The sequence below is a fragment of the Cyprinodon variegatus genome, unplaced genomic scaffold (assembly GCF_000732505.1).
Source record: "Cyprinodon variegatus isolate N-32 unplaced genomic scaffold, C_variegatus-1.0 Scaffold258, whole genome shotgun sequence".
Taxonomy (NCBI): Eukaryota; Metazoa; Chordata; class Actinopteri; order Cyprinodontiformes; family Cyprinodontidae; genus Cyprinodon; species Cyprinodon variegatus.
In genome coordinates, this window is record NW_015150711.1 from 641073 (window position 1) to 665291 (window position 24219).

Here is a 24219-nt window from a genome sequence, read left to right on the forward strand (position 1 = left end):
CTGCTTTCAATCCCTGTTACTTGTGTACTTTTCTCCCACACTTTTTCCTTCCACTCAACTTTCCATTGACTTGTTTAGACTGTGGTCTCACAGAAAACTCTGTTATCCCCCTAACTGCATAAACAACATGGTCATGACAATTTTTTATCTTTGTATTCTGGTTTTTAATCACCTGTTACTCAGATCGACAACATATTCATCAATTGAAATGTATTAGTGTGTATTTTTCTATATGTAATAACTTTTCTACGGTTTTCCATTTTATTGACATGTACCTCTAAGAGTACGGCCTATTTTAAGCTTATTTCAGAAAACACAGCCTTGGCTTCTTCTGCCTTAAACCTTTTCTCCTCTTATTAACAGCCTATCAGTGCAGACTAGATTTCCATCCATACCCACTTATCCTTGCAGAGATGGAGTCCATCTCCAGCGATCAATGAGTGAAAGAATAGAAAAGACTCTGCATAGGTTGAAAGTTATCAGAGGGCAAAGCAGAAACACATATAAACGTGTGCTACCTCATACCTGAGGGGGATTTCAGGTAAACGATTAACCTTCCTAGAAAGTTGTTGGAGTGTGGAAGGAGATCAGAGTACCCAGAATGAAGCTATGTATGTAAACGGAGACAACAGATCAGCTCCATGGAGATTTGTTTTTCACATTTATATAATCCTGAAACAAAATGGATGTTGATGGTCGTTTGCTTTCCTGTTAATAATCATAGCAACAGGATGAATCATTAGATTTCTGGAAACAGGTTTTCAGCACTCTCAGTCAAGTCCATGTAGCCCTGCAAGCAAGAGCAGTTCTATTCACTTTATAAGAGAAACCTAAGATTACTCATTAGCAGCAACTGTTGTTGTTACACTTGGCATAAATTCACCTTTTATTTGATGTAGTCAACTGTGCTTCAGGGCGGTTAGTGTCTATCTTCTGCATTGTGAAAGAGGTGAAGGTGAACCCTGACAGATCACCAGTCCAGACTTAGACAAACACCCTGCAAGTATGATGTCACTTAAGGCTAATTTGAATAAACGACTGTGGGGGAAATCCTGAGAACCCAAAAGGAAACTAGCTCCTTGCAGAAGGACCACAGACCTTCAATTAAATTCAAAAGCCTCTTGCTGGACGCCACTGTACTTCATACTATCTTACTGTATTAGCTTAAGCTCACAGTGCAAAACTATGCACATTTATATCAGTGGAGGTTGAACGTTTTTTTCCCTCTGTTTTTTTCCTACAACCAGCTGTTGTTTGGACAGCATCTGATGAATGTTGAACGTTTTTCTCCTTCAATATGAAAATTCAGTAAATTCTACTCCCCACATCTTTACCAGTGATGCCATTAAATGCTGCTGTTCTTTATCAAGTCACCATGTGGAAACATCCACATCACGTTTTTGATGTTGGGGTCAAACTCTTAGGACCTGGCCAAGAATGGCCCCTGGATCCAATCAGAACTTTGCTCTAGCATCAGTTCTATCCCTGCCTCAGTTACCTCCCTCTCCACCCGACTCAGTCCTCACTGCTGTGGATGCTCTTGTGTGAAGCCTAGGTCAACACATGCTCACTTCCAGGCAGTCAAAGGTAAAACCCTTCATGGTTGAGCCAAATATCCAGGCTTATAGCTACCATTTTCAGCCCTTAGAGAAGTGTGTAAAAAAAAATTCAGTTTTAAACTTTAAACTATATTTTGTTTCATTTCTTTTGAGATATTTCTGAAATATTATCCTTTCAAAACAGCTTAGAAAAGCCCTGCTGTTGAATGAAACACTGATTTGGGTTTGCATTTTTCACAGTGAATGATTTCCAAATTACCTCTAGATGAAAATAAAGAGTCAACATCAGTCAGAGCTTTCAGAGCTGGTTAATTTCTCCACTTGCAAAATGCTTTGACTGCAGTGTAACACATGCCTGGTATGGACGGAGCTATTAGTTTTCCAAGAATGGTGATGCAAGCATATTAAGAAGATTAGCTTCACCTAGTTCCATCTCAACGCAGCCTTTGTTTGTTTCTATGTGGAACAATAGTCTTTCACAGCATTTATGGAGAAATGTAATCACCTAAGAGCATTTCCTACTGAGGTTACAGAACACTGTTTATAGCTCGTTCACATTCCTGCTCCAGGAAATCCTTTTATGTCAGGGGGCTTTTCCTCCTGAGAATAATGGACCTTCATTTAAATAAAGCAAGATTTTTATGGTTTACTTGTGATGAAGCGTCATGTGCAAGTGAAGAATAGAGCATTCACCAAGAGGAGAGGCAGAAGAGCTGTGGTCATCACTACTAATAATAACATCTAAATCTGAGGATAAAGGTTTAAAATCCATGATTTAAGTTGGTTTCCATGAGGTTAGGGAAACAGCGCCCTCTGATGGTTTATCTAATGCACTGCATCAAAACACTTAAAGCAATTAATTATTTTATTAACCTTTATTTAGAAAGATTTACCCCTCCAGATAGAAATAAAGTGACCACTCAACATGTTTAACAGAAATTAAACTGGTTAAAAAATGAACCAATGACTGCTCTTAGAGCAAATATTACAGATATACAAATCTAATTCACAGAGTTGCAAAACTTGTCTTGTTGACTTGTCCTTTTTGGCGCTGGATCCTCCTCCTCAGTATCTGGTCGGGGATAAGGTCAGACTCTTTTACGTCTGAGTTTCCACAGCCCACGACGGGACAGCTGGAAGACAGACAGCAGATGTTAACATGTTCCAAAGGCAGCCAACCTTAAACGCAGAGGTAGCTCTGTGTGCAAGCAGGAGCCTCTCTACTCAGAATAGAACTGAAACATTTCTATTCATCTGTAATGTGATTTAGAAATAAAACATCACTTTTATAGATTAACTTCACAAGAGACATTTTAGCTAATTTATACCATCTGCTTGTTTTTTTTTGTCTGCACCAACAACACCAAGTCAAATTCCTTGTAAGTGCAAACCTACTTGGCAATAAACTTGATTCTGATTCTGCTGATATTAATTCTAAAATAAGTTCAGCCACAAATTAGGAAGTTTTAGAGCATCATTAGGATGCTTTCATTTTCAAGAGAAATAATCCCTTTGTGTTTAATGAACATCTATAATAGATGCACTTCCCTTTTCTGAACAGAGTGACTGAGATATTTCACCTTTTCGGTGATATCTGTATTTATTGAGAGGAGTCTGCAGCACGTAGATCTGCAGTCGCCAAGTACAGATAGAACAGTATTTATTCAGAATTGCAAAAAAGACCACAGCAAAACTATAAGGATGAAAGAGCCAGCTTTGAGATTTCATCAGAGCTCCTGGAGGACCAGCAACATTTAGCAGAACTCCAACATCAAAACGCTACAACAAAGAATCCGCTTTTTAAAGCAAGTAAGGCAAACTGCTGCTGGTCCCATAGCGACCTGACGCTAAACCTGACTCCACTTTCTAGGTGTCCTTGCAGGGAGAGGGTCTTACCGACACTTCTTCTTTTGTTTACGTTTATTTCTGATCAGATTCAAGATAGCTTCTTCATCATAGTGGTGATTGCACTTCTTATTCTTCATAGGGTTCACCATTTCCACCTTAAATAAACACAACAGATACTTTAATAGACAAAACTTGACTAACTGCTGCTAAAAATGCTTACGAAATGATAAAGCACGTGTTTTTTTTCTAATGGAGGACAAAAGAAGAAAGAAGAGATCTACCTGTGTGAGGGGGCAGGTGAAATTTTCTTGGGTCTGGGAGACAGCTATGTCCTCGTCAAGCACCTCCAAGTTCTCTGCTGACTCTTGGTTGGCTGCAGAAAACACAACATATATGCAGCTTGATAACAAAGGCACAAACGGTGCTAATAGGTGGGCTATTTATGCTTCTGTACCACAACGTTCAAAGATATTAGGGCTGAAACTTACAGTCATTTTGCCAATCGATTCATCTGTCAATTCTTTTTTTACATTAATCGGTTAGAAATTAGATAGCAAAAGGTTCCTTAAAGAAGATCTTTTACAGAATGAAACTAAAACTTATCCATTTAAGGAGTTCTGGATAGAGCATATGAATAGATTATTTTATTTTTTTATGTTTAATTCTAAAATGTTTACATATTTTCTTTTAAAATTTCAGCATAATTACTGCTACAAGATGGTTGCCCTTATAGCTAAATGCCTGTTTAAGAGTCTCTATACTCCAGTTAACGGTTAATCAATTACTAAATTATTTGAAGATTATTTCAATAATTGATTGATTGTGATTAATTTGATCGTTTCAGCCCTAAAAGATACTTTTCACTCTGCTGCTTTAAATAAATTGCATCTAATACAATATAACACTTTATATAAAATAAATCCTGGGCTACTTGTGATGAGAAATAGATATATTTTTTCCCACATGACAGATCCATAACCTGTATCCTGACTGAGAAAAAAAAGCACTAAGCCTACATCACCTTTGGCTGCCAGCTGAGGACCAAAGAACTCCCTTTATAATCGACGTCCTGAGCATTAATACTTGTACGTCTTTCTGTGCTTTTATTTTCGCATATTTTCATGAAGCTTGGAGATGTTACACTAAAGCTGAAAATTCAACCCCTATTTTTCTATTTCAGTCCCTCCCTTACAGTGCCACCAAAAGCCTGACCTTGATGCAAAGAGTTCTCTATGCTCTCCTTAAAGGCGGCCACTTTCTGGTGGTTGTGCAGATCGGCGTCTGCGAGCCGAGCAATCGTCTGTTTAAACTGCTCCTCCACTTTGGCAGACAGGTTGAAGATGGCCTCTGGGTTCTGTGCAGTGACCTACAGAAAGGCACACCAGACAGATTCATTTCAAGATAACACATGCTCTGCGGTTTCTCTCACGTTTTAAAATCATTTATCAGACATGAAAAATGGAAAGTAAACTAAATGCAAAACCAAAGCTCAAAGGATCCACTCAGATATCGCCCATTTACATGGTACGTTTCATTAATTAATGTCTCTTCCTTCTTTAGTTTTTATCTCAGTGAATAAAAGCAGATCTAAAGGGTGTTTTCCACTTAGAAGAGTCTGACTGCGAGTCATTATGTTTCACCTCAGCTGTGGCTTGCTGAACAACATCAATAAAGACGTCTATCTCCCTGTCCAGCTTTGCACACTCCAGAATCATGGCCTCCATCTCTTTGATGGAAGAATTCATCCCTTCATCTAGAAGAAAAAAAAATACAGAAACACAAAGATAAAGAATTATTAAGCTGCTTATGTGATCGAGTTTTATAAACATTTGATAAGAGGCTGATGTATTAGTAGCTTATTTTGAATTAACCTTTTTGAAAACCGGTTTAGCAGAAGCTTATCTGTAAGCATGTTATCTTTGTTTATCTAAAATGCTAAAGGGGATTAGAAGGTACTAAACAGAGGGGGACAGCTTTTATTTAAAAGATCCAGATTTTTCCCGTCTTACTTTTTATGCATCATGAATTTTCAGACCATTTCCGATATCCATACGGGAATGTTTATGGCGTTAAAAACTCCAAAGCTATGCACAAAACTAATTTTATTACTCGTTTCTCTCTCAGCCATGATAGAAATAAAATCTTTGCTCGTGCACATGGTGATGAGTTACCAAGCTGCCTTAAAACTCCAACTATATTCGGATAGTTTAGCTGTATTATCCATTAATGTGTCAAATTTAGTTTGGATATATTGTCTTTACATAAGATCTTAAATCTGGGCTACATGCAGATTCAAATAAACATGTTTGATACTCCAAAGTTTTGTATTTATTGTGTTTTTTTAACATGACAGACTTCTAATCAATACTATTTTTAAATATCAGTTTTTGATTTTGGATTATTTTGAAACAATTTTTAGAAAGTTTTGCTGGAGTAACAGACTAAAAAAAAGATATTATACCCATGTTGATTACATTAAAATGAGCTGTTTTATTATCCCACTACCTTAAGTAATTTGATTTTTAAGTGTAATATCCATCACTAAAGGATAAAAGCTGCAGATTATTCATTTGTATTATGACAGGGAAACTTTCAAATATAAAGATATGCATATACTAAACAAGGTTTATATACTATAAAATTAGTCAGAGCAGGAGCAATTGATGCCTATTTATCCCTACTAACCCCTTGCTTATGCTGCTGAAGATTCTCAGTCATTCAGGTCATTTTCATTCTAAAAATTAAAAAAAAAATAAACCACTTTGTTTTCCCAAGTTTGAAGACCTTTAGCTTCCCATCCAGGACGCTTTTTCAATTCAAAATGTCTGTATTAGCGCTGAGTTCCAGGCTTTATAGAGTAGCCCAACAAAAGCTTTGTTTTGGCTTCAAATGTCTCCAAACGTGGAAAACAAGGTCCAGTGGATTTTCTTTTTTTACTTTTTTGGATCCCCTTGCTTATTTATTTATTATTATTTTTTTATTTTATTTTATTTTTTTTTAAACTCCGCTCTCAAAAACACATAGAAGATGGATTAAATGTCCTTTTTAAATAGATGCGGAAAATGTAGTTTTATATCCAAAGGTGGATATCATCCAGATGTTTATTTGAGGAAATGTATGGATCTGTTTAACTGACAGGTCTATATTACTGCTCATTTGGTTTTACAGAAATTATTCAAACAATAAAAAACACCTTTTAAACGTTAATTTCTTTTCAGAAACAGTAACACTAAATTCTGTGCTCTTCAAGACTGTGTTTAACTTATTCAGAAAACTACAGAATTTTTATTACATGTATCCTGTTGGTGTTTAAAAGTTGGAAGCAGAAAGGATTTGGATAGGAGTTTTATTTTAGTGGAATTAGTGTCATATGGTGATATAAAGCTTTACTCCTTACAACTAATTCAATTAGTGATAATAAAGACGCTACATAAAACGACTACAGAAAGAAACAAAGAACTGAAAATTATCATTAAATTAACAGGATGGCTCCAATGATCTCATTTGTTGTCATATTTACCCTGAGCTTCAGCGAGGTCTATAGCAACATCCGTCACGATGTCCATTCCTGTTCCGATTTCTGTCTGGCATGACTTAAGGCTGGACAGAATCCCATCCACAGCCTTCAGAGACATCTTTGTCTTTGGTCTTAGCAGCGGCGATTTTAGCTTAGCTTAACGGCAACCTGTGGTTCCTCCTGCTATGGCTAACCTGGCCGGCAAACCGCCAAGTTCTTCCATTAAGGTTAGAAACAGCGTCTTATAGGGGCTAGTTTTGGAGATTATATTATAAAGATAAAATACAAGCGTAAACGAAATAAAATAAACTTATTAAGTTTAGAGGAAGGGGGAAAATAACTTCAAACGCGGTAAACTGTTACACTTCCGGGTAGATTATTTTCAAAATAAGAGCATAGAACAAAAAGAGCAGTGATGTATGAATCTTTTTATTGGCACATTTCAATATTCAATGGCACAAATTTTAATTACATAAAAGTAAATGTATTGTACAAATCAAAATTAGTGCATATGATACAAGTTTACCACATAAAATGTAAGTAAGTAACTAAATGAGACTGACATTCATAAACTATCATTATAACACTTTTGATCCTCCTGATTTAACATATAAAATATATTTTTTTAAAAGGTCTGCACTTCAGATATGGAAAGTTACAGAAGCTTACTAAAAGACCTGAATGAGCTGTTGTTCTTATTAGTAAAATAATTTTTCCACTGAACAAAATCTGGAATGGAGAAAAGCTCTCAGGCAACAAGTGGGGTATAATAGGATGAAATGTCATATGCAGAATGGTCACAGATTTGTTCTGAACTCATCGAAAATAAAACTGGGCACGTGAGCTTCCACCACCTTCAGAATACAGAGAAAAGAGGAGACAGATATTACCATCACAAAAATAAATAATACATGTTTTGGTCTTGACTGTTTAACACTAAATTACCTCCAAACATTGCAAAGCATTTGGATAAATATATATAATTATGCTTTCTCAATTACCCTTTCCCACCTTTTCACCACATTTTATGATATGTGATTAAAAATAATTGTTACTCTACCTTGCGTGAGAGTTTTGTGTACTTCACATAGTCTTCCAGGAACATCAGTGCTCCCACTACATCTGAAGGCATGTCTGGGATTTTCTGACTGTAATGGGATAAAATGGAAACTCAAAATTATTTATGAGTTATTAAGAAATAATTAGAAACTATTTTAAAAAAAATTAGTTACCTTGTGCACTGCTCCATGATAGATCGGATGTACTGACCAATGAGAGCTAGGAACTGATGTGTGTATCTAGAGTGGAACTGCTTGAGTAGTGTGAGCATGCCCAGCACTAGTGGTGGCCAGTCTACTGGGTCTGTAGCTTTCCTGCAGCTCATTCCTTTGAGAAGAAAAAAAAGTCAGAAGTCAGACAAAAAGAAATCTTAATGCACACTGATCTGAAATCTTTAAGGCTACTTCATGTTGTGAGACTGGTTTTTATAAATTATATCTTTATTCTACAGTTCTGATGATAATCAGAGCTGGGTTTAGCCAATAAAGTGTAACAACTTTCTAAAAAGAAAAGAAATGTTGTGTTTTATGTGAATGTGATTTAATATGAATGGAAATGACCTCCCAAAAAGGGCCATGTTGGTGTGGAAAGCTTTTACTTTGTCAAACAGTTAAAATTGTTATTAAGTTTGACAGAAAAGCAAAGACAGTGATCCCTTGGGGGGTAGAGAAGGGTAGATTTTTTTTTTTCTAAAAAAAATAAATAAATAAATAAAAAATATCCAAGAAGAAAAGTTTAATCATGGGTGGAGGTAAAACAAAAGAAATAAAAAGTTTCAAGCAATTTTCTGACATTTAAATATGATCAGTTGATAGGAGAAAATCAATAATTCTGTAGCACTGTACTAAAGTAAGCAAACATCTTCCAATTACTGACACTATTATCATGTTTCAACTACAAACTTTAATATTCTTTATGTAATGAACCAACAAAAAATAGGTCACCAACAGGATGTGGAAGAAAAAAATATCATTCCAGTTAAATTTTTTGACCTTTTTAAATTCAAAACTTGAATCAATGCAGTACACATTTGTTTAACTGCAATTGGAGCTGCCAGATTTAAGAGAATGAATGATCTGAATAAAGCTGAACTTTTCATCTTTGCACAAGATCTTAAGAACAGTATGACTGGATCGATATCGTTTACATCTTCATATGCAAGGAAACCCTCCAGACAGGTCAGGGATAAACATGTGGAGCAGTCTAAAGCAGCGTTAGATTATAAAATAAGGCCCCAAGCTTTAAGTCTCTGATGGAACATTGTTCAGTCCATCATATTGGAATTAAAGTAGCCTAGAGAACTCATCAGAGGATTAGAGAAAAAGGTCAGTTAATGCTAGAGGAGGAAAGGAGACCCACTGCTCACGTAGGAAAAAAATAAAAAACATAAACTTTGAGTCTTGCAGCTAATATATATATATATATATATTTGAAAAGAAGAGACAAGAAATCCATGTAAATGTTACAAGCAGTGTAGAGAACCAAGCAAAACTTAACTTCTACATGTATACATTATGATCCTCAGCCATTGTGAAACATGGTGGCAACAACATCATGCTATGGTGACACTCTTCTCCAGCACAGATAGGAAAGCTATATTGAAAAGATGGAGCTAAATACAGTGGGAAGACACATAATAGGTTGCGGATATTCACCTTCAGTGTGTGAAGATGCTCTCTATCCATCTGACTGCAACTATTTGCATAAAACTTCAGGAGTAAATTTCCGTTTGTAGATTTCCAAAGCTTATAGCATCTTACTTCTGAAGACACAGCTTTAACTGGAACTCCAGTTGTTTTACAAACAACTGGAGTTCCAGTTGTTTGTTCCAACTGATATTAACCCCTTAACTGGGTACTTCACTGTTAAAACAGCCAAATGTGAGTAAGTTAAAATGCTATGAACACTTCTGCACTAAATGCTGAGGGAGACAAACAGCAAAACACTGTACCCTGGTTTTTGTTGTACTGAACTTTAGGCAGCTGAGCAACGACAAACAGGAAGTTGATGATGGGGAAGTACGGGAGACGCTTTGTAGTGATGTATATCTGTAAAATGCATAAACACAGGAGATATGAGATGTTTGATATGCTTAAAAAATAGTAAAATCGTTACACTGCAAGTGAAAGCCTTTTTTTTTTGCAAACCTTATTGAGCGGGTTATGAATACCAGCAGCCTCTAGGTAGGCAGCGATCTCATAAAGAAGAGTGTTGTCTTCTTTAGGATAGGGCAGGCTAGGATCTTGGTAGTGGGCTTCAATGTCTGCTAGCAGAGACCTGCAAGGATAAAAACATATTTATACTGAAAGAAATTCTCCTTAGCTGCATTTATATCAGTAAAATAAAGTATTTCTGTGGCAGCTCCTCAGAGATGTGATTAAAATATTCTCTGCTTGGTGGTGAGAGCAGACATACTTGTTGAGGTTTTCCAGAGCGGCTGCCAGGTGTTTGGAGTCAAACTTGCAGGAGTAGTTTAGCTCATTTGCAATCTGCTGCCGGAGAATCTGCATCTGGCCGACCTACAACGGCACAGGCGATTAAAGTTTCACAGCAATGTGATTCAGATGGAGAGTTGACTGCGATATTGCTTCAAATTCTCTGGGAACGAAATTAATTCCAACCTTCATGATGGATTCCAGGTATGCTCCCCAGATCTTTTGCGTCTTTGCAACGGCACTTGCATAGACTTTGCTGGCATTAGCTAATGAAACAAAAAACAATAATAATTTATATTTTAAAAAAATCTTACAGATTGCATTATTTTTAGAATAAATACTTACCCACAATGCCTTGCACTGGGTTGACTGCAGCAAGCACGGTTTTAAAAACATCCAGCACAGCTTTGTCCTTAAGGATACATTTCTGCAGAATTGTCAGGAAGTTCTGACGACACAATCACAATGATTAAAGTTTAGTAAGCCTATGAGAGCTGAAGATTTGAACAACCTGTAACCTGTAACAAAAAAATTGGGGATATTAATTTAATTGGATTACCTGAAGCTCCCTGACGATCATGAAGCAGAGCAGTCGGTCCAGTCCGTTGAGGCCAAACGTGCCCAGGGTGCTCTGGATCTCAGAAAACAGCCTATTGTTGGTCACTTCCTGATGGCTCTTCATGTCGTACCAGGTGTTCAGCTGATCAATGTAACAGGTCAACCTGTTGAGAAGACAATGCTTAAAATGGCACAAACTGAAGAGAATATTCTAAGAACCCAGCGCTGTGAACAGAAGCTAGTTTCTTGGTATCTCTCTCATCCAACACGGGTCTAACAGCCAAGGTAAAGAATATTATAATTGCCATCTGTGATTTTAGTACAATTACTTTTTAACATGAATTTTCGTCCATTTTCAGTATGAAGACTGGATTCCCAGAGTGATATTATTCATGGTGAGTTTATTCTGTCTGGTGGCACAAATGTACAGCAGCGATCTACGTACCAGTATGTCTATCCTCAGACTCAGTTGTATTTTGTTTTTAATCAGTTTGTCATGGACTACCTCAATGCAAAAACAGTTGAAAATTATATTATATATATTATAATATTTTCCTTATTTTGAATGTAAATTGTCTTATTCCAGGGGTAAGGTGTCTCATCTACTCAATTCAAGAAAAATGCACTTATTTTTAGGACAAAAAATTATTGTTTATACCCCTTTCCCACTGGCTGAAAAAAAAAAACAGTTTAAACCCGGGAACAATCAGCTTTTAGTGGCAGTTGGAACAGCTCACGGACGCCTCAGGTCTGGTCGGCATTCTGTGGGAACACCAGAGCCGGGTCGATCGGCTTGATTTACGTGATACCATTGAGGGCAACGCTCTGATCTAAAAAGCTTAAACAACTTGTTTACATTTGTTAAAAAATGGAGCAGCGCTGGACATTCATTTAACACGGCACAGTGCTGGTGGGAAAGATTCGGACAGATAAAAGAGCGAAAGAATAAAGCATACTGACTTCACCCTGGCATCCTTACATGTTGCTCTTCATTGTTTACTTTCCTGATTTCTGTCACACTGGTGACATCATTGACCATAACCCAGTGGGATGGTGTCATCAGACATGCCGCTTGCTAGCTAGAGGTTAGACCCAGCTTTTTTGCCAATGGGAAGGGCGCCAAATGCTGATTGTTAGCGGGTTAACCCATGTTGGAAAACCTCGCGTTAACATGCTATTTTCAGTGGGAAAAGGGATAGATTTATTTATTTTTTGCATTGCTATTGTGACCTACTTTGGATCAGTGATTCTTAAGATCTCTCTACAGAGACGACCGATGAAGGTGGCAGACTCGTCCACAGAGGGATACTTTGGGATGGGTATGTGTGTGGACTGATAGACGCTCTGCCAGTCCTGGATCTGAAAGGCCCCATTCAAAACAAAACAAAAAAAAACAAATGAGATGAATGTTCTGTTTGGATTTTCTCAGATATTCCAAAAAATGAGGGTTAAGACTGACCTTAGTCCTGAGGAAACTATTGCATTCCTGCTCCACATTGTAGTTGATGATGCGAGACACTTCCTCCTGCCAGATTTTAAGGCCATATATGCTGACATAGTCCTGGATGTACTCAAATGACCTGTAGAAGCCATCCATGGTTGCTGCCATGTCCTTCAACTTCGGCATCAGTTCACTGGGCTGAGAAAGTAGTCTTATTTAGTCTCATTATGTAATATCTGCCCCCCTTCCCCTTATTTTCAAAGGGAAAAATAACTGCATCATATCATCATCATGATTCAGCCTGGGGTAAGAATAAGATGTTATACTTTGCATGCAATCTTTTTTTGGCTGAGATCCCAGAGAAAGATCTTCACTTCTGACAATTGCTCTGAACTCATCTGAAAAGGCTCTGAGTGAAGCAGCTATCAGTGGAAAACAGATCTGATGTCTTACCTTAGCCTTGGGGCTGAAGATTAAGCCTTTGTGCAAAGCATAAGCTACCCTCTTCACCAACTCCTTCCTGATGCCATCTTCCAAAAGCTGTTTAGGATCCACCTAAAATAACACCACATATTAATGAAGCCGAGCAAACAAGCTAGGCTTATTTACTACTAGGTTGGCAAATAATACCTTAATAATTCCAACTAAGGTGGTCTTCATCATCAAGATGCCTTCGGTGAAAATAGAGATGTCATGGGTGAGTTTAGCCACCTGGAATGAGATTAAGAAGAGAGATTCATCTTTGAAACCCTCCCAAATCAGACCAGAGGGTGAGATAAGGAGAGTCCTTCTAAAGAGAGATGACAGACAGTAGAAATCCTGTCCAAACCCCGTCAACCATTTCTATCTTATTTTATTTACAAGGACACATTTTTTTAATCGTCCACAGCAATCATATTTTATTTCAAGTCATCTCAGAGCGTGCTTCTTAAATAAATAAAAGCCGTGACCTCAGCAGTTTGCATTCTAATTAAAGCAATTCAAGTTAGTCTCCCTGCCACAATCTGTTTCCATACAAAGCTTCCCTTTTTAATTTGTACTTCAGATTTAATACTGAGGAGGGAGGCTGAAAAAAGGTTCCCAAACACTGGAGATCACGTCTGGCCCTGACTCCCATCCAGCTGATGAGTCAACATCCAAACAGAGCATCATAAGGACCTCTTATCTATCATCTTAATTCAATGTGAGATCAAAAGACTTTTTTTCTTCCACTTCATTGGCATGCTGTGAGCAGCAACAGGATGGTTGATTTACTTCATAACGGGCTCCTAGCTGGGAGTAGTCCTTCAGCTTGTCTTTATCCAGACGCGTTGGCACCTCCATGATATCATGAATCTGAAGTTTGATGATTTTGGCCAAAGAGGTGAACATGCTCTCAGGGATAATCTGCAGCACCTATGGCAAGAAAAGTACAATTCATGAACATTAATGATAAATGTGAAACCTTCCGCTGCAGGCAAATATTGTGCACACTTTAGGTTTTTTTTTAGTTGTCAACAATACAACATCATAGGTGTCAAAAGTATTTATGTTTATTACTCAAGTAAAAGTATAAATCATACTGTTTAAAAATACTTCTGGAGAAGTTGGAGTATCAACGTACGCATTTTACCCAACTAAAAGTGTAAAAGTATAATTTTAAAAACTACTAAAGTATAAAAGTAATGCAGAAAGAAATTTTAGGACAGAAGCTTTAAACCTTGTATTGCACTACCCCTTTAAAGGAAAATGTTTCTACAATTCTGAATAATATCTTCCTTATACATTATGTTCTTAGATTTATAACTAAAGGTAACAATGTCAAATTGAACTTTGCATCATCTATCTACTATCTACTAACATACTGTCATATGGCGAATAACAAGTTGCTGTCATAAAGGCGTCACAAATTCACAAAGAAATTCATTGTCTGGATGCAACAAATTATTTTTATGATTTTTATTGTTTTGAAATACCAAAAGGCCATAACGATAATTAGCTTAAATGAAACAGAAATTACAAGTCTATTTTTAAAAAGTAAGTAGAAGTAGAGATAACTGCAAATTAATGTAAGAAGTAGAAGTAAAAAGTTGTCTAAAAAATAATTAATCCAGCAAAGTATAGACAGCCAAAATGCCTCAGTAAAGTAACAAAGTATTTTTACTTTGTTTTGACATAACAGAAAACATATTCTTAAAGCTAACATGTTTTCCAGATTTTGTCCTTAAACTCTAAATCTGTGCATATTTTATTAAGCTTTTATGTAAAAGACATAAAAAAAAACATTGTATAATCCACTGGCTCCCACTGATCATCAAATTAGTTTTCGATGCCGGCAATAAACACAGCTGTCCTGGGAAGGCCCCAGAGGTTTGTAGAAAACTAGCTAACAGACAGCATCATGAAGAGAAAAGAACAGAGCAAATGGTTTAATATAGATCAGCTTAAACCAAGGTCTGCTTATACAACAGTAGGCTGCCTTTGAACATATCAAAACATTCTAACTAATTTGATCCGTTATTCAAAAATGATGGATGACAAAGCAAAAAAAAATCCATCTACACAAACATGCAGGACCAACATTAATCCGGAAGCAACCATGAGCCTAAAGGTAACCCTGGTAATAGGATAAAGGAGGCAAAAAGAAGATGTTTTTATGAAGGAGAGCTAGAATAAGCTCCATTTAAATTCAGGTCAGCCCTTTAGAGGGTTCAGGAAAACATGTGGAAGAAGGTAATCTGCTACCAAAAATGAATGAACGTACTCTGCATGGAGGAAAAACCTACACTGCACATCATCCCAAACACGCCATCACTGCTATTATATACAGTGGTAACAACATCAGTCAGTGGGAGGGCTGAGTTCAACACGGGGTGATACTAGAAGGAAACCTGTTAGAGGCTGCCAGGGCTGAGATGAGAGCGGGGGTGGAGCCTACAGCTGAATAATCCAGCAGCTGAGGCTATTATGTGAAGAAGAATGGCTATACATTTCTCTATAGGAAAAAGCTTGTAGACATATACTTAAAATTATAATGGAGGATTCTCGTACATTTTTGAAAAGCCCCGTCCTCTCCACATTAAAAAAAATAAAAAATACACATGCACAACCTTGTACGCGCTCCCGAGAGGGAACGCCTATTATACGCGTGCGAGAGCGTGCACAAGTCCATTCCTCCTCGTGCATGCTCTGTTTAAAAATTGCTGTTTGCATCACTCATACAAGCTTATTTTGCAAAAGAAGATTAGCAATTTTTCCCCTATGTTAGACTCACCACCGGTAAGGGAAAGTGGCGACGAGCATGTAGGACGGCCTTACGTAAACATATCACCAGAATGATTGACAATTAGGACAACTTATTTAGACGATCCACCCGGAAAAAGGACATTCTCCACTATACCTTTAATTGTAATCACATCATAAAGGTTTCTATAGAGTATTTAATTCGGGGGATAAATAAAAAGGCAGACCCCTCTTTTCAGATTTTCTTTTGTTAAAAAACCCGCCTCTTTGAAATATTTTTCTTCTTTGTGATAGTTTAATGCAGAAAAAACACTGAAATCTAAGGTTGCAAATGAACAAAAGTGAAATTTAAAAAGTCCAAATGTCCCCTGATTTTGTTCATGTGTATATTGCATGTTTGAATACCTTTCTAACATAAGCCACCAACTCTCCAGAGTAGAACTGGGAGACACTCAGCAGGTCCGCACTGTTGGCCTGGTTGATCCGCAGCAACGGGAGATCCAACGCAGAAGCCAGCTGCTCACAAACAGGATGATCATTTTGCATCGAGCACACATCAGGACAGTGGTGTTAATAATTTACCAGTGCTCATTATCCCATATTTGAGTTCCTGCATATGACTGACACAGCCGTCCTCACCTTCAGAAATGTAGCCCTTAGCTTTGTGACCATGGATGGGTTGACTCTGATGCTCTCCTGCATAATAGATGTAAAGCTGCAAAAAAACAATTCAAAAGTGAGGAGGAGAAGGATGTTATCAGCCACATACGGACAAAAGGAGGAGCACAGATAAGTCCAAAAGAAGGGGAATTCTTTTAGGATGGTTTATAAAAACAGTAAGAATTACTGCTTCCTTTGATTTTCACTGATTTCTTCTTATGCATTTCTAGATTGTCAGTTTTCCTTTCTGTATTTCAACCTTTCTCAGTACATTATTTTGTGATGCTGTTACTCAGCTGAAACATGCACTCCAGGAATGTATGATAATGAACACTTTTCCAACAGATACCTGTCGATTATCTGCCAAGCATAGGAAAGATCTCCGACTATCTGCATGGTGATCAGCACCTCCTCCTTGATGTTGATGGTGCGGATCATTTGGTGCATGAACTTCCTGGTGTCGGCCAAAAACTGACACACCTGCAGGTTGGACTCCAGCTGATGAAACTCCTGGACCTGGAAACAGGAAAGCAAAATGTTTTACAGACTGAGAGATGAAGAACCAAAAGCTCATTCTACACATACAACTGCTCCCATTAAATAGGGGGGATATTAATCTATTTCTAAGACATTTACAGTTCCTAAACATCTGATTCAGTTTAACATTATAGAGTCATCAAATCAATAATTGGTTTAGCTTTAGCAATTTTTTGCATGTTCTATATCTCTGAAGAAGCTTTGGTTATTAAATAAAGCTTTTGAATGATGGTATAATTATTTGAATTCGGATCCAATGTGAAGATGTAACGTCTTGGTGAAAATAATCTTCCTCCTCACCTCAACCAGAGCCTGGATCAGCTGCACCGTCTTCCTCCCAGCAGCTGTAGAGTCCTCATAGTTCAAAGACTCAATCTGCTTAGAGATTTCCCTGAACCACGCTTGTAAATTCTCTGTGAACGTTAGCAGAGGTTTGAGGCAAACGCAGACTGAATCATTAGCTTCCATTTAAACAGATCATTTCAGGTCTTCTTTGGAAAGAAAAAAAAAAAAAAAACATTACCGGCAGCCTTTCCTATTGAAAGCTGCTCTGTATATCCATGACATTTCCGTTCACTTGTAGTTAAAAGTAAAGTTACTCACCGTTCTTCTCAACCCTGGTGAGAGGTTTGACCCCAGAGAAGACTTCCGCCAACTCGGTCATTCTCTCAGATCCCTCTTTCTTGTAGCTCTCCCATTTGATCTGCTTCTCTGACAGCATCTGCTTGAACATCTGGACGAGGAAAAGCACAGACGCTCAGAGGAATTAGTCAGACCTTATGTGTAATTAGAACATTAGATTTGCGTCATCTTGTGATAAACTTGCTGAAAGGTAACGGGAACAGACACGTCTAACAGAAGCTACCATCTCATTAATAGCCTTGAAATTCAGTTCCTATTTATTTTATGCATTAAATAAAAGAGGTTTTATAGCAGCGTGCTAACAGGGAAAACAAATCTCTCACTTTGCTAAGTTTCTGCTCACCTCTTTGAGTGTGAACTCGAACTGAGCCGTGTCCAGCAGCAGCTGAAACAGGATCCTGGGGTTGTACTTGGAGTCGTTGAGCACTTGGTCTTTGATCTGTCGCAGCCGCTTGTTGTTGGAGTCGTAGGCTGACAGACAAAGTGCACCTTAGTATGAGGTTTTATTTTAATCACATAAACTTAACAGTTTATTACAAAAGCAGGTAATGGAAACAGAACATGGTGTTTTTACTTTCAGAAACGGAAATGTGTAAAATACTGCAAGCTTTTTCATTCCCCTGAATAACTACTTTCTAGATTCACATTTAGTACAGAAGTAGCTTCAAATCACCTGATTGATGATTTTACTGATCGAAATGTGCTATATAAATTCAGCTAAGTAAGACTAGATGGACTTTTCATTATCAAATTTCAAGTCTTGCCACAGATTTTTAGTTTGATTTATGTTTATAATTTTGTCTGGGCTATAATAACACAATAATAAGCTTTGATCTAATAGATTCTGGCTAAATGTGGAGGTTTGGTTTACTCCTGGCAGCTAAACCTCTGACCCATTGATGTATTTACCCTCTTTACAACAAGTCCAGCCAGCTTCCCTGTCCCTGGTTTCCATATCATGATGCTGTCATCACTGTTTTTTAGTACAGAGTCTCCTCAGAGAGGAGGAGCAGTTACTCCAGAAAGCATATCTGCGTTAACTGCGACACACGCAGACGACATGGTTTCTGAGCATAAACCAGGCTTTACTCTGTGTATTACGTGATTATTAAACCTACGAGATGTTCAAAACTTGAAAATACTGAGCTTTAAATCTCTTCTAAGATTGTTCAGTGTTGTCCCTTTTTCTTCATGATGGTGTTTGTTCATTACTGTTCTCTAATACAGTAAACCTCTGAGGCTTTCTGAAAAAGCTGGATTAATACCGAGATTAAATTACACACAGCACGACCCGTTTACTACACAGGTGGAGCCTAAATGCAACTGATTGTACAGGATTAAATGTATTCTTATAACAGAAGGAGCTGAAAACAAATACATGGCGCACTTATCAATTTTTTTTTTTTTAAATGGCTATATTAATGATGCTTTTTCTCCTGTTTATTATTACACAACATTTGGAAAATTCCAACAGAACACAAAAAGTGAGAAAGTTCAAGGGATATAAAGACTCTCAAACCTTAAATAATTCCCAGCTAAATGTAAGGAAGCCACAGGAAAGCGGTGACTGACACCTTCTGTCCAACGTTCTCACCTGACTCTGCAGAGTGCAGCATCAGCCAGCGGATTGCCACGTTGCAGTCCCTCAGACAGTTCAGCAGCTTGGGGATGTTGTCCAGGATGAGCTCCTCTCTGAGAAAACCTTCCTTTAAGAGCTTCTGCACCTGCGGCCTCAGGCTCTCCACACTGGCTGCATATCGGCTGGCCTACATGCAGTCATGGAGGGAAAACTTGTTTATCTATTCAATTATTCACTCCAAGGAGAGGCCATTTGGATCCATGGCAATGTTTTTAGGTGAAAAAAGAAAGATGATTAATCTGTTGTTGTTGTTTTTTTTTTTTTTTATTGTCATCACTTTTAAGGTATTTAAACCTGTTCAATAGGTTTAGTATTCTACACATTGTCTTTTACCTAAAACCTAAAACTAACAGTTTGAGTGGTCAAACACTTGTCTGGGCAAATTTAGCTGTTTCCCTGACATCAGCTTTAACCAACAGAAGGCTGAGAGGCTGAGAAATCTTTCATACCTGCTCCTTGATGTTAGCGGAGTCCAGGGTGTAGTTCAGAGCCGTCTTGGCAGCTTTGTACGGCTCCCAGGCCTCCACCAGGTTCACCGTGATCCCCATGTAGATACTAATGACCTACACCCAGAAACCATTGTGATATTGACAACATTAATCTGACTTATGATGTCAGCTTTAAGGAAACTGCTTGTTTTAAGCTGAGAAAATGAGATCCTACCCAGTTATCAGGGAAGTACTTGTCTACGATCTCCCTCATCTTGGCCTGCTGGGTGTGGAGTATGGAAGGGCTGAAGAACAGGCAGACGTAAAGCATGGCAGCCTGGTTGGCCAGCGCCGTGCTCCGATGCTCAGGTAGAGGGTAGGCCGACACCTGAGGAACAGGGGAGCAAACACATTTAGGGTTCAGATCAGAGAGGCTTTAATCAGTAACTTCCTCTGATCTTGACGTCTTACTAACTTGGTTGTAGATGTCATCTGAACGTAGCCTCCCAATAACCATGCTAATGAAAGTGCCACTGATGGGAACCCTCTGGAAGTAGCTCTCTGGGTAGTTGGCTGGTCGCTTGGCTCCAGGCTGGGTGGAGTAGCCAGTGCTGCGCAGGAGCTTGCAGATGTCATCCAGGTTGGAGTCGGAGGAGGAACGGGCGGCACTGAAACAACAACACATGAGGCTTCAGTCAAAGAAGACAGTTTATTGGGGGGTTCAGACCTAGATCCTTACCTGTATCTGTAGTAAGAGACAAGCATCCTCTCCCGGACCTCTCCTTCAATTTTCTGGTCGATAACCAACAACATGACTCCATACAGGTAGAGAGCCTCGCACTGTTGGAGGTGAAAACACGCTGTTAAAAAGATGAAAGACACTGCAGCACTTGACTTTGATCTGTGATCCTAACAGAAAACAAATCAGATACAGATATTAGCTGACATCTAACAGTAAAGAAACATGAAGGTTATTCACCAGGAGCTGCTTCCCATCCTCATTTAGAAGCACCGTTTCCAAGGTCTGCTGAATATAAACACCCTCATGGAGGTCATCCAAGTATCTGTGGAGATATGTTTTAAGAATATGTCTGTTTGCAGAGCTTTGTAACAGCACTCACACAAACCTCAGAGTGTTTTATGAGGAATTTATGTAGAAGACCAGAACAAAGTAAAGCCTGATTGTGAAGTGGGGGGGGAAGCATACAATGCATTCAAAGCCATAGGTTTGCAGGATATTTGGACTCCACCCCCTATTTGCTGCAACTACAGTTGTAAGCAGTGCAGGGAAGGACTCTACCAGCTTTTCTTATCCAGGGAGAGAAATGTTCACCCTTACTTCCTGGTAAAGATGCTAAAGAATGGTCAGACGAGAAGCAGAGGGTCCATAAGGAGTTATTTTCAGAGACCTCTAATTCAGCTTTGAGCGTTACGTTTAAAGTTGATGATCTGTTGGTTGAGATACAATCATTCAAGTCTAAGGCTAAGTTCACACTGCAGGCCTTGATGCTCAAGTCCAATTTTTTTGTGAAATTCGATTTTTTTGCATTGTAGTTCACATTTCCAAATATATGCAACTTGTATGTGATCTCCTGTGTGAACTGCATTCATACAACCTAAGTGTCCCGCATGCGCAGTAGAGGACGCAATGACGTCACAAGCAGGCATGCTCTGTGTTTACAGAAGTAAACATGGACAGTAGTGCTGGAGAACATCTAGCGATCTTTCCCAACCTTAAAAACTCAAACTTTCCAAGATGGTTAAACATAAATATTACTCTCTGCATTATCGTCCAGCATTGTTGGTTTTCTTGCCAATTCTGCGTAGCAAGATGAAGAATAGTGATCACTGTCAGTATTAATGACATTCAGGTCAGATAAATGCGACCTGTGTCTGAACAGCCAGGTCGCATTTGAAAAGATCAGATTCGTATCGGATTCAGGACCACATAGTCAAGTGGCCTGGGTCGCATTGGAAAAAACATTGGATCTGTGTTGTTCAGACAGCCATGAAAAGATCAGATCCAGGTCGCATATGGGCAAAAAAATCGGATTTGGGTCACTTCAGGCTGCAGTGTGAACGTAGCCTAACAGGCTTTCTTCTGTTATTTCTTAGTAATTAGCTGCATCAACTCTGAGCGGCTCCTCAGTCCCTGCCTCTCCACAGCATGATGCTGCAACCATGGTCCAAAATGGGGATGCTGAGGTGAAGGGGATGTGCAGAGCTGGATTTCAAACGCACACTTATTGCACATTGGCCAAAAAGTTCAATTCGATTTTGGTTTCTCCTGTCTGAAGCACTTTTCCAACATCTCCTACAACCACAAAAAGCCACAACGACCTTGTGTGACTTTCTTTCAACAATTTCAAATGACAATAATAAAACTTATCCTCAGTTTAATTGAATTGTAATAAGGGGTATCAGACAGAACATTGAATAAGTCACAGTTTTCAGATTACTTTCTCAAAAGTAATCTGAAAAACAAATTATTTCTGATAATTTTCCCTCCTTTTCTGCACAATACTTTGCGTTAGCCTGACACATAAATCCCAAACAAATACAAGGAAATGTGTGGTTGCAACACCAGAGAATATGGAACTGTTCAAGCTGTATACTATTTGCCAGCCTAGGAATTTTGTATTTGTTGCCGTAACACAGCAAAAAAAAGTGTGTGTATATCCGTAACTTTCATACAGTAATACTCGATAGACTAGATAGTAATATGGGTTCAGATGATGCTTGATTAGATTAAAAGATCAAATTAACCATCCCTTTTGAAAGAACAACCTTTAAGCAGGTATTAAACATACCTTTTATTTGCTATAACATTTTTTTTATTATATAATGTCAAGAAAAAGTTTTAAGAGCTTTAGGCAGAAAATCAGTATATAGTCACAGCTAGTTGTGACCATATGCTGCATGTTTTGAGCTTTCTGAGTGAAAATTAGAAACAGAGTCATCAATGCGTTACCTGTTGAGATCCACTATGTATTTATGGACGCTTTCAAAGGCCAGATAGAACCTCGATAGAATCTCAATGTTATTCTCTCTGAATTCTTCATCTAGGTCCTGAAGCTCTGGTTTGGCCTCCAACTTCCCCTCATAATACTCAGGACCCTGAAGAAACGCAAACATTAATCACACTCAGTCATTCTCTCCCAGTAACAATTTGAAACAGCAGCTAAACAGAGTGTTGTTTTACAAGCCTCTCCTAAAGTTAAACATATTATGTTTTCTTCTATCAGTTAACATTTTAACCTTAACTTAAAAACTCTTTCAAATTCTAAACAGACAATGTAGAAAGGTTTTATTATGCTGAGAACACGGCTACATGAGTTATGGGGTTTGTTTCATACCTTGAAGTAGCTGAAATCACAGATAATGTCTCCATATTTCTGCTGGTCGCTTTTTTCTTTCATCCTAAAGACTGCTGGGATGAAGTCAGAGAGACGCAGTAATTCTGCAATAATAGCATTTCCTCTGGAAACTATGCGAAGGATTGCCTGGCCACACAGGTTATTCTCTGCCAGGAAGTCCACCATGGTGGCTGGAGATGACGGGTACGTTCTGGTTTTATAGCAAACAATCCAACTATTCCTGTTAGGAAAACAAGATTTTAACTTATTTTTTACGAATTGCACAGATTACATTATACTTACTGAATAACAGAAAAGGATATTGAAAGCCACAAAGAAGGAAAGCATTTAAATAAACTGTGTTTTGTAGTTCTTTGATGCAGGTAGAAAAACATGAAACATTAAATGTTCAACAAAAAAAAAAAAATTTTTTAATTGGCCAAAAAAAAAAAAACAACAAGACTAGCAAATCAGCACTTTTACAATCTCTGAAGTAAATATTTAAACACTAACTGAAACGTCTCTTACTTATAGAACATAATGCAATTGATCCAATGTAAATGCTGCTTTTTAAAATATTTTTTCACTTCTAAATAACATTTTCTCATAAATAAATAGGTTTATCCTTATTCATCCTATGCTTCACACATTTAAAACATTTGTTTGTGGTTATACATTTATTTTAATTTATTTACTTTTCACAAATCAAAATAGAAACTCAGAATACATCAATAAAATAAGAAATGTGATGGAGTGTGACAGAAACCCCATAGGGCTTATAGGCCTTTTCATTTTAACTTTTTTTGAATAACAGTATTTTTTTCAAAGTATTTCTACCACTTATCTCTGAAGATTTAAAATATTTTCTATATTCATTCCATAGTTTTGCACGTAATACTTAATGGTAAATGAAAAGACTTGGCAGTCCTTGACAAAATAATTTTTAAAACAATCAGAAGACTGACCTTGCTTTATCACAAAGGTAAATGTTTGATAAATATTAATTTCATAAATAATTAACAGCTATTATTTGGAGAAGAGGGGAGCACTAGCTGCATTAACTTTAGAAAATGTAGCTAAGCAAACAAAAGCTTTTTGTAGGATAAGATAACTAGGAAATATACTTGCCCAAACAATATTACAGTATTACAGGTATGGATAGATTAATAATGAATAATTAATCTAAATGTAATATTCTCACATTGTTTAGATCTGTGTTTAGATCCTGCCTTTTTAATTATTGTATTCTGCTGTTTAACAGTTTGAATAAAATGTATTATTTTCGTCGTACTTATCTCACTTTTTCTTTTGTTTCAAC

At 37.7% G+C, this 24219-nt stretch overlaps 2 protein-coding genes across 2 annotated transcripts; both read right to left on the bottom strand.

Moving 5' to 3' along the window:
- Window positions 1-2428: 2428 nt before the first annotated feature.
- nsmce2 (NSE2/MMS21 homolog, SMC5-SMC6 complex SUMO ligase) lies at window positions 2429-7289 on the bottom strand. Its single transcript, XM_015382508.1, has 6 exons — window positions 6928-7289; window positions 5048-5160; window positions 4620-4773; window positions 3689-3780; window positions 3456-3562; window positions 2429-2692 (listed from the first exon to the last, which is right to left on the bottom strand). Exons 1-6 carry the CDS (start codon window positions 7040-7042, stop codon window positions 2566-2568), a joined length of 708 nt encoding a protein of 235 aa, XP_015237994.1. The 5' UTR covers window positions 7043-7289; the 3' UTR covers window positions 2429-2565.
- Window positions 7290-7347: 58 nt separating this feature from the next.
- On the bottom strand, window positions 7348-23156 carry kiaa0196 (KIAA0196 ortholog). Its single transcript, XM_015382497.1, has 28 exons — window positions 22902-23156; window positions 22517-22662; window positions 20525-20609; window positions 20285-20385; window positions 20021-20213; window positions 19781-19933; window positions 19567-19680; window positions 19073-19244; window positions 17822-17949; window positions 17440-17569; window positions 17137-17249; window positions 16649-16815; window positions 16279-16354; window positions 16045-16155; window positions 13672-13812; window positions 13048-13128; window positions 12871-12972; window positions 12436-12615; window positions 12211-12335; window positions 10978-11140; window positions 10764-10866; window positions 10605-10684; window positions 10399-10502; window positions 10131-10260; window positions 9935-10031; window positions 8157-8310; window positions 7985-8072; window positions 7348-7778 (listed from the first exon to the last, which is right to left on the bottom strand). The coding sequence occupies exons 1-28, from the start codon at window positions 23085-23087 to the stop codon at window positions 7722-7724; spliced, it is 3480 nt and encodes a 1159-aa protein (XP_015237983.1). The 5' UTR covers window positions 23088-23156; the 3' UTR covers window positions 7348-7721.
- Window positions 23157-24219: the final 1063 nt, after the last annotated feature.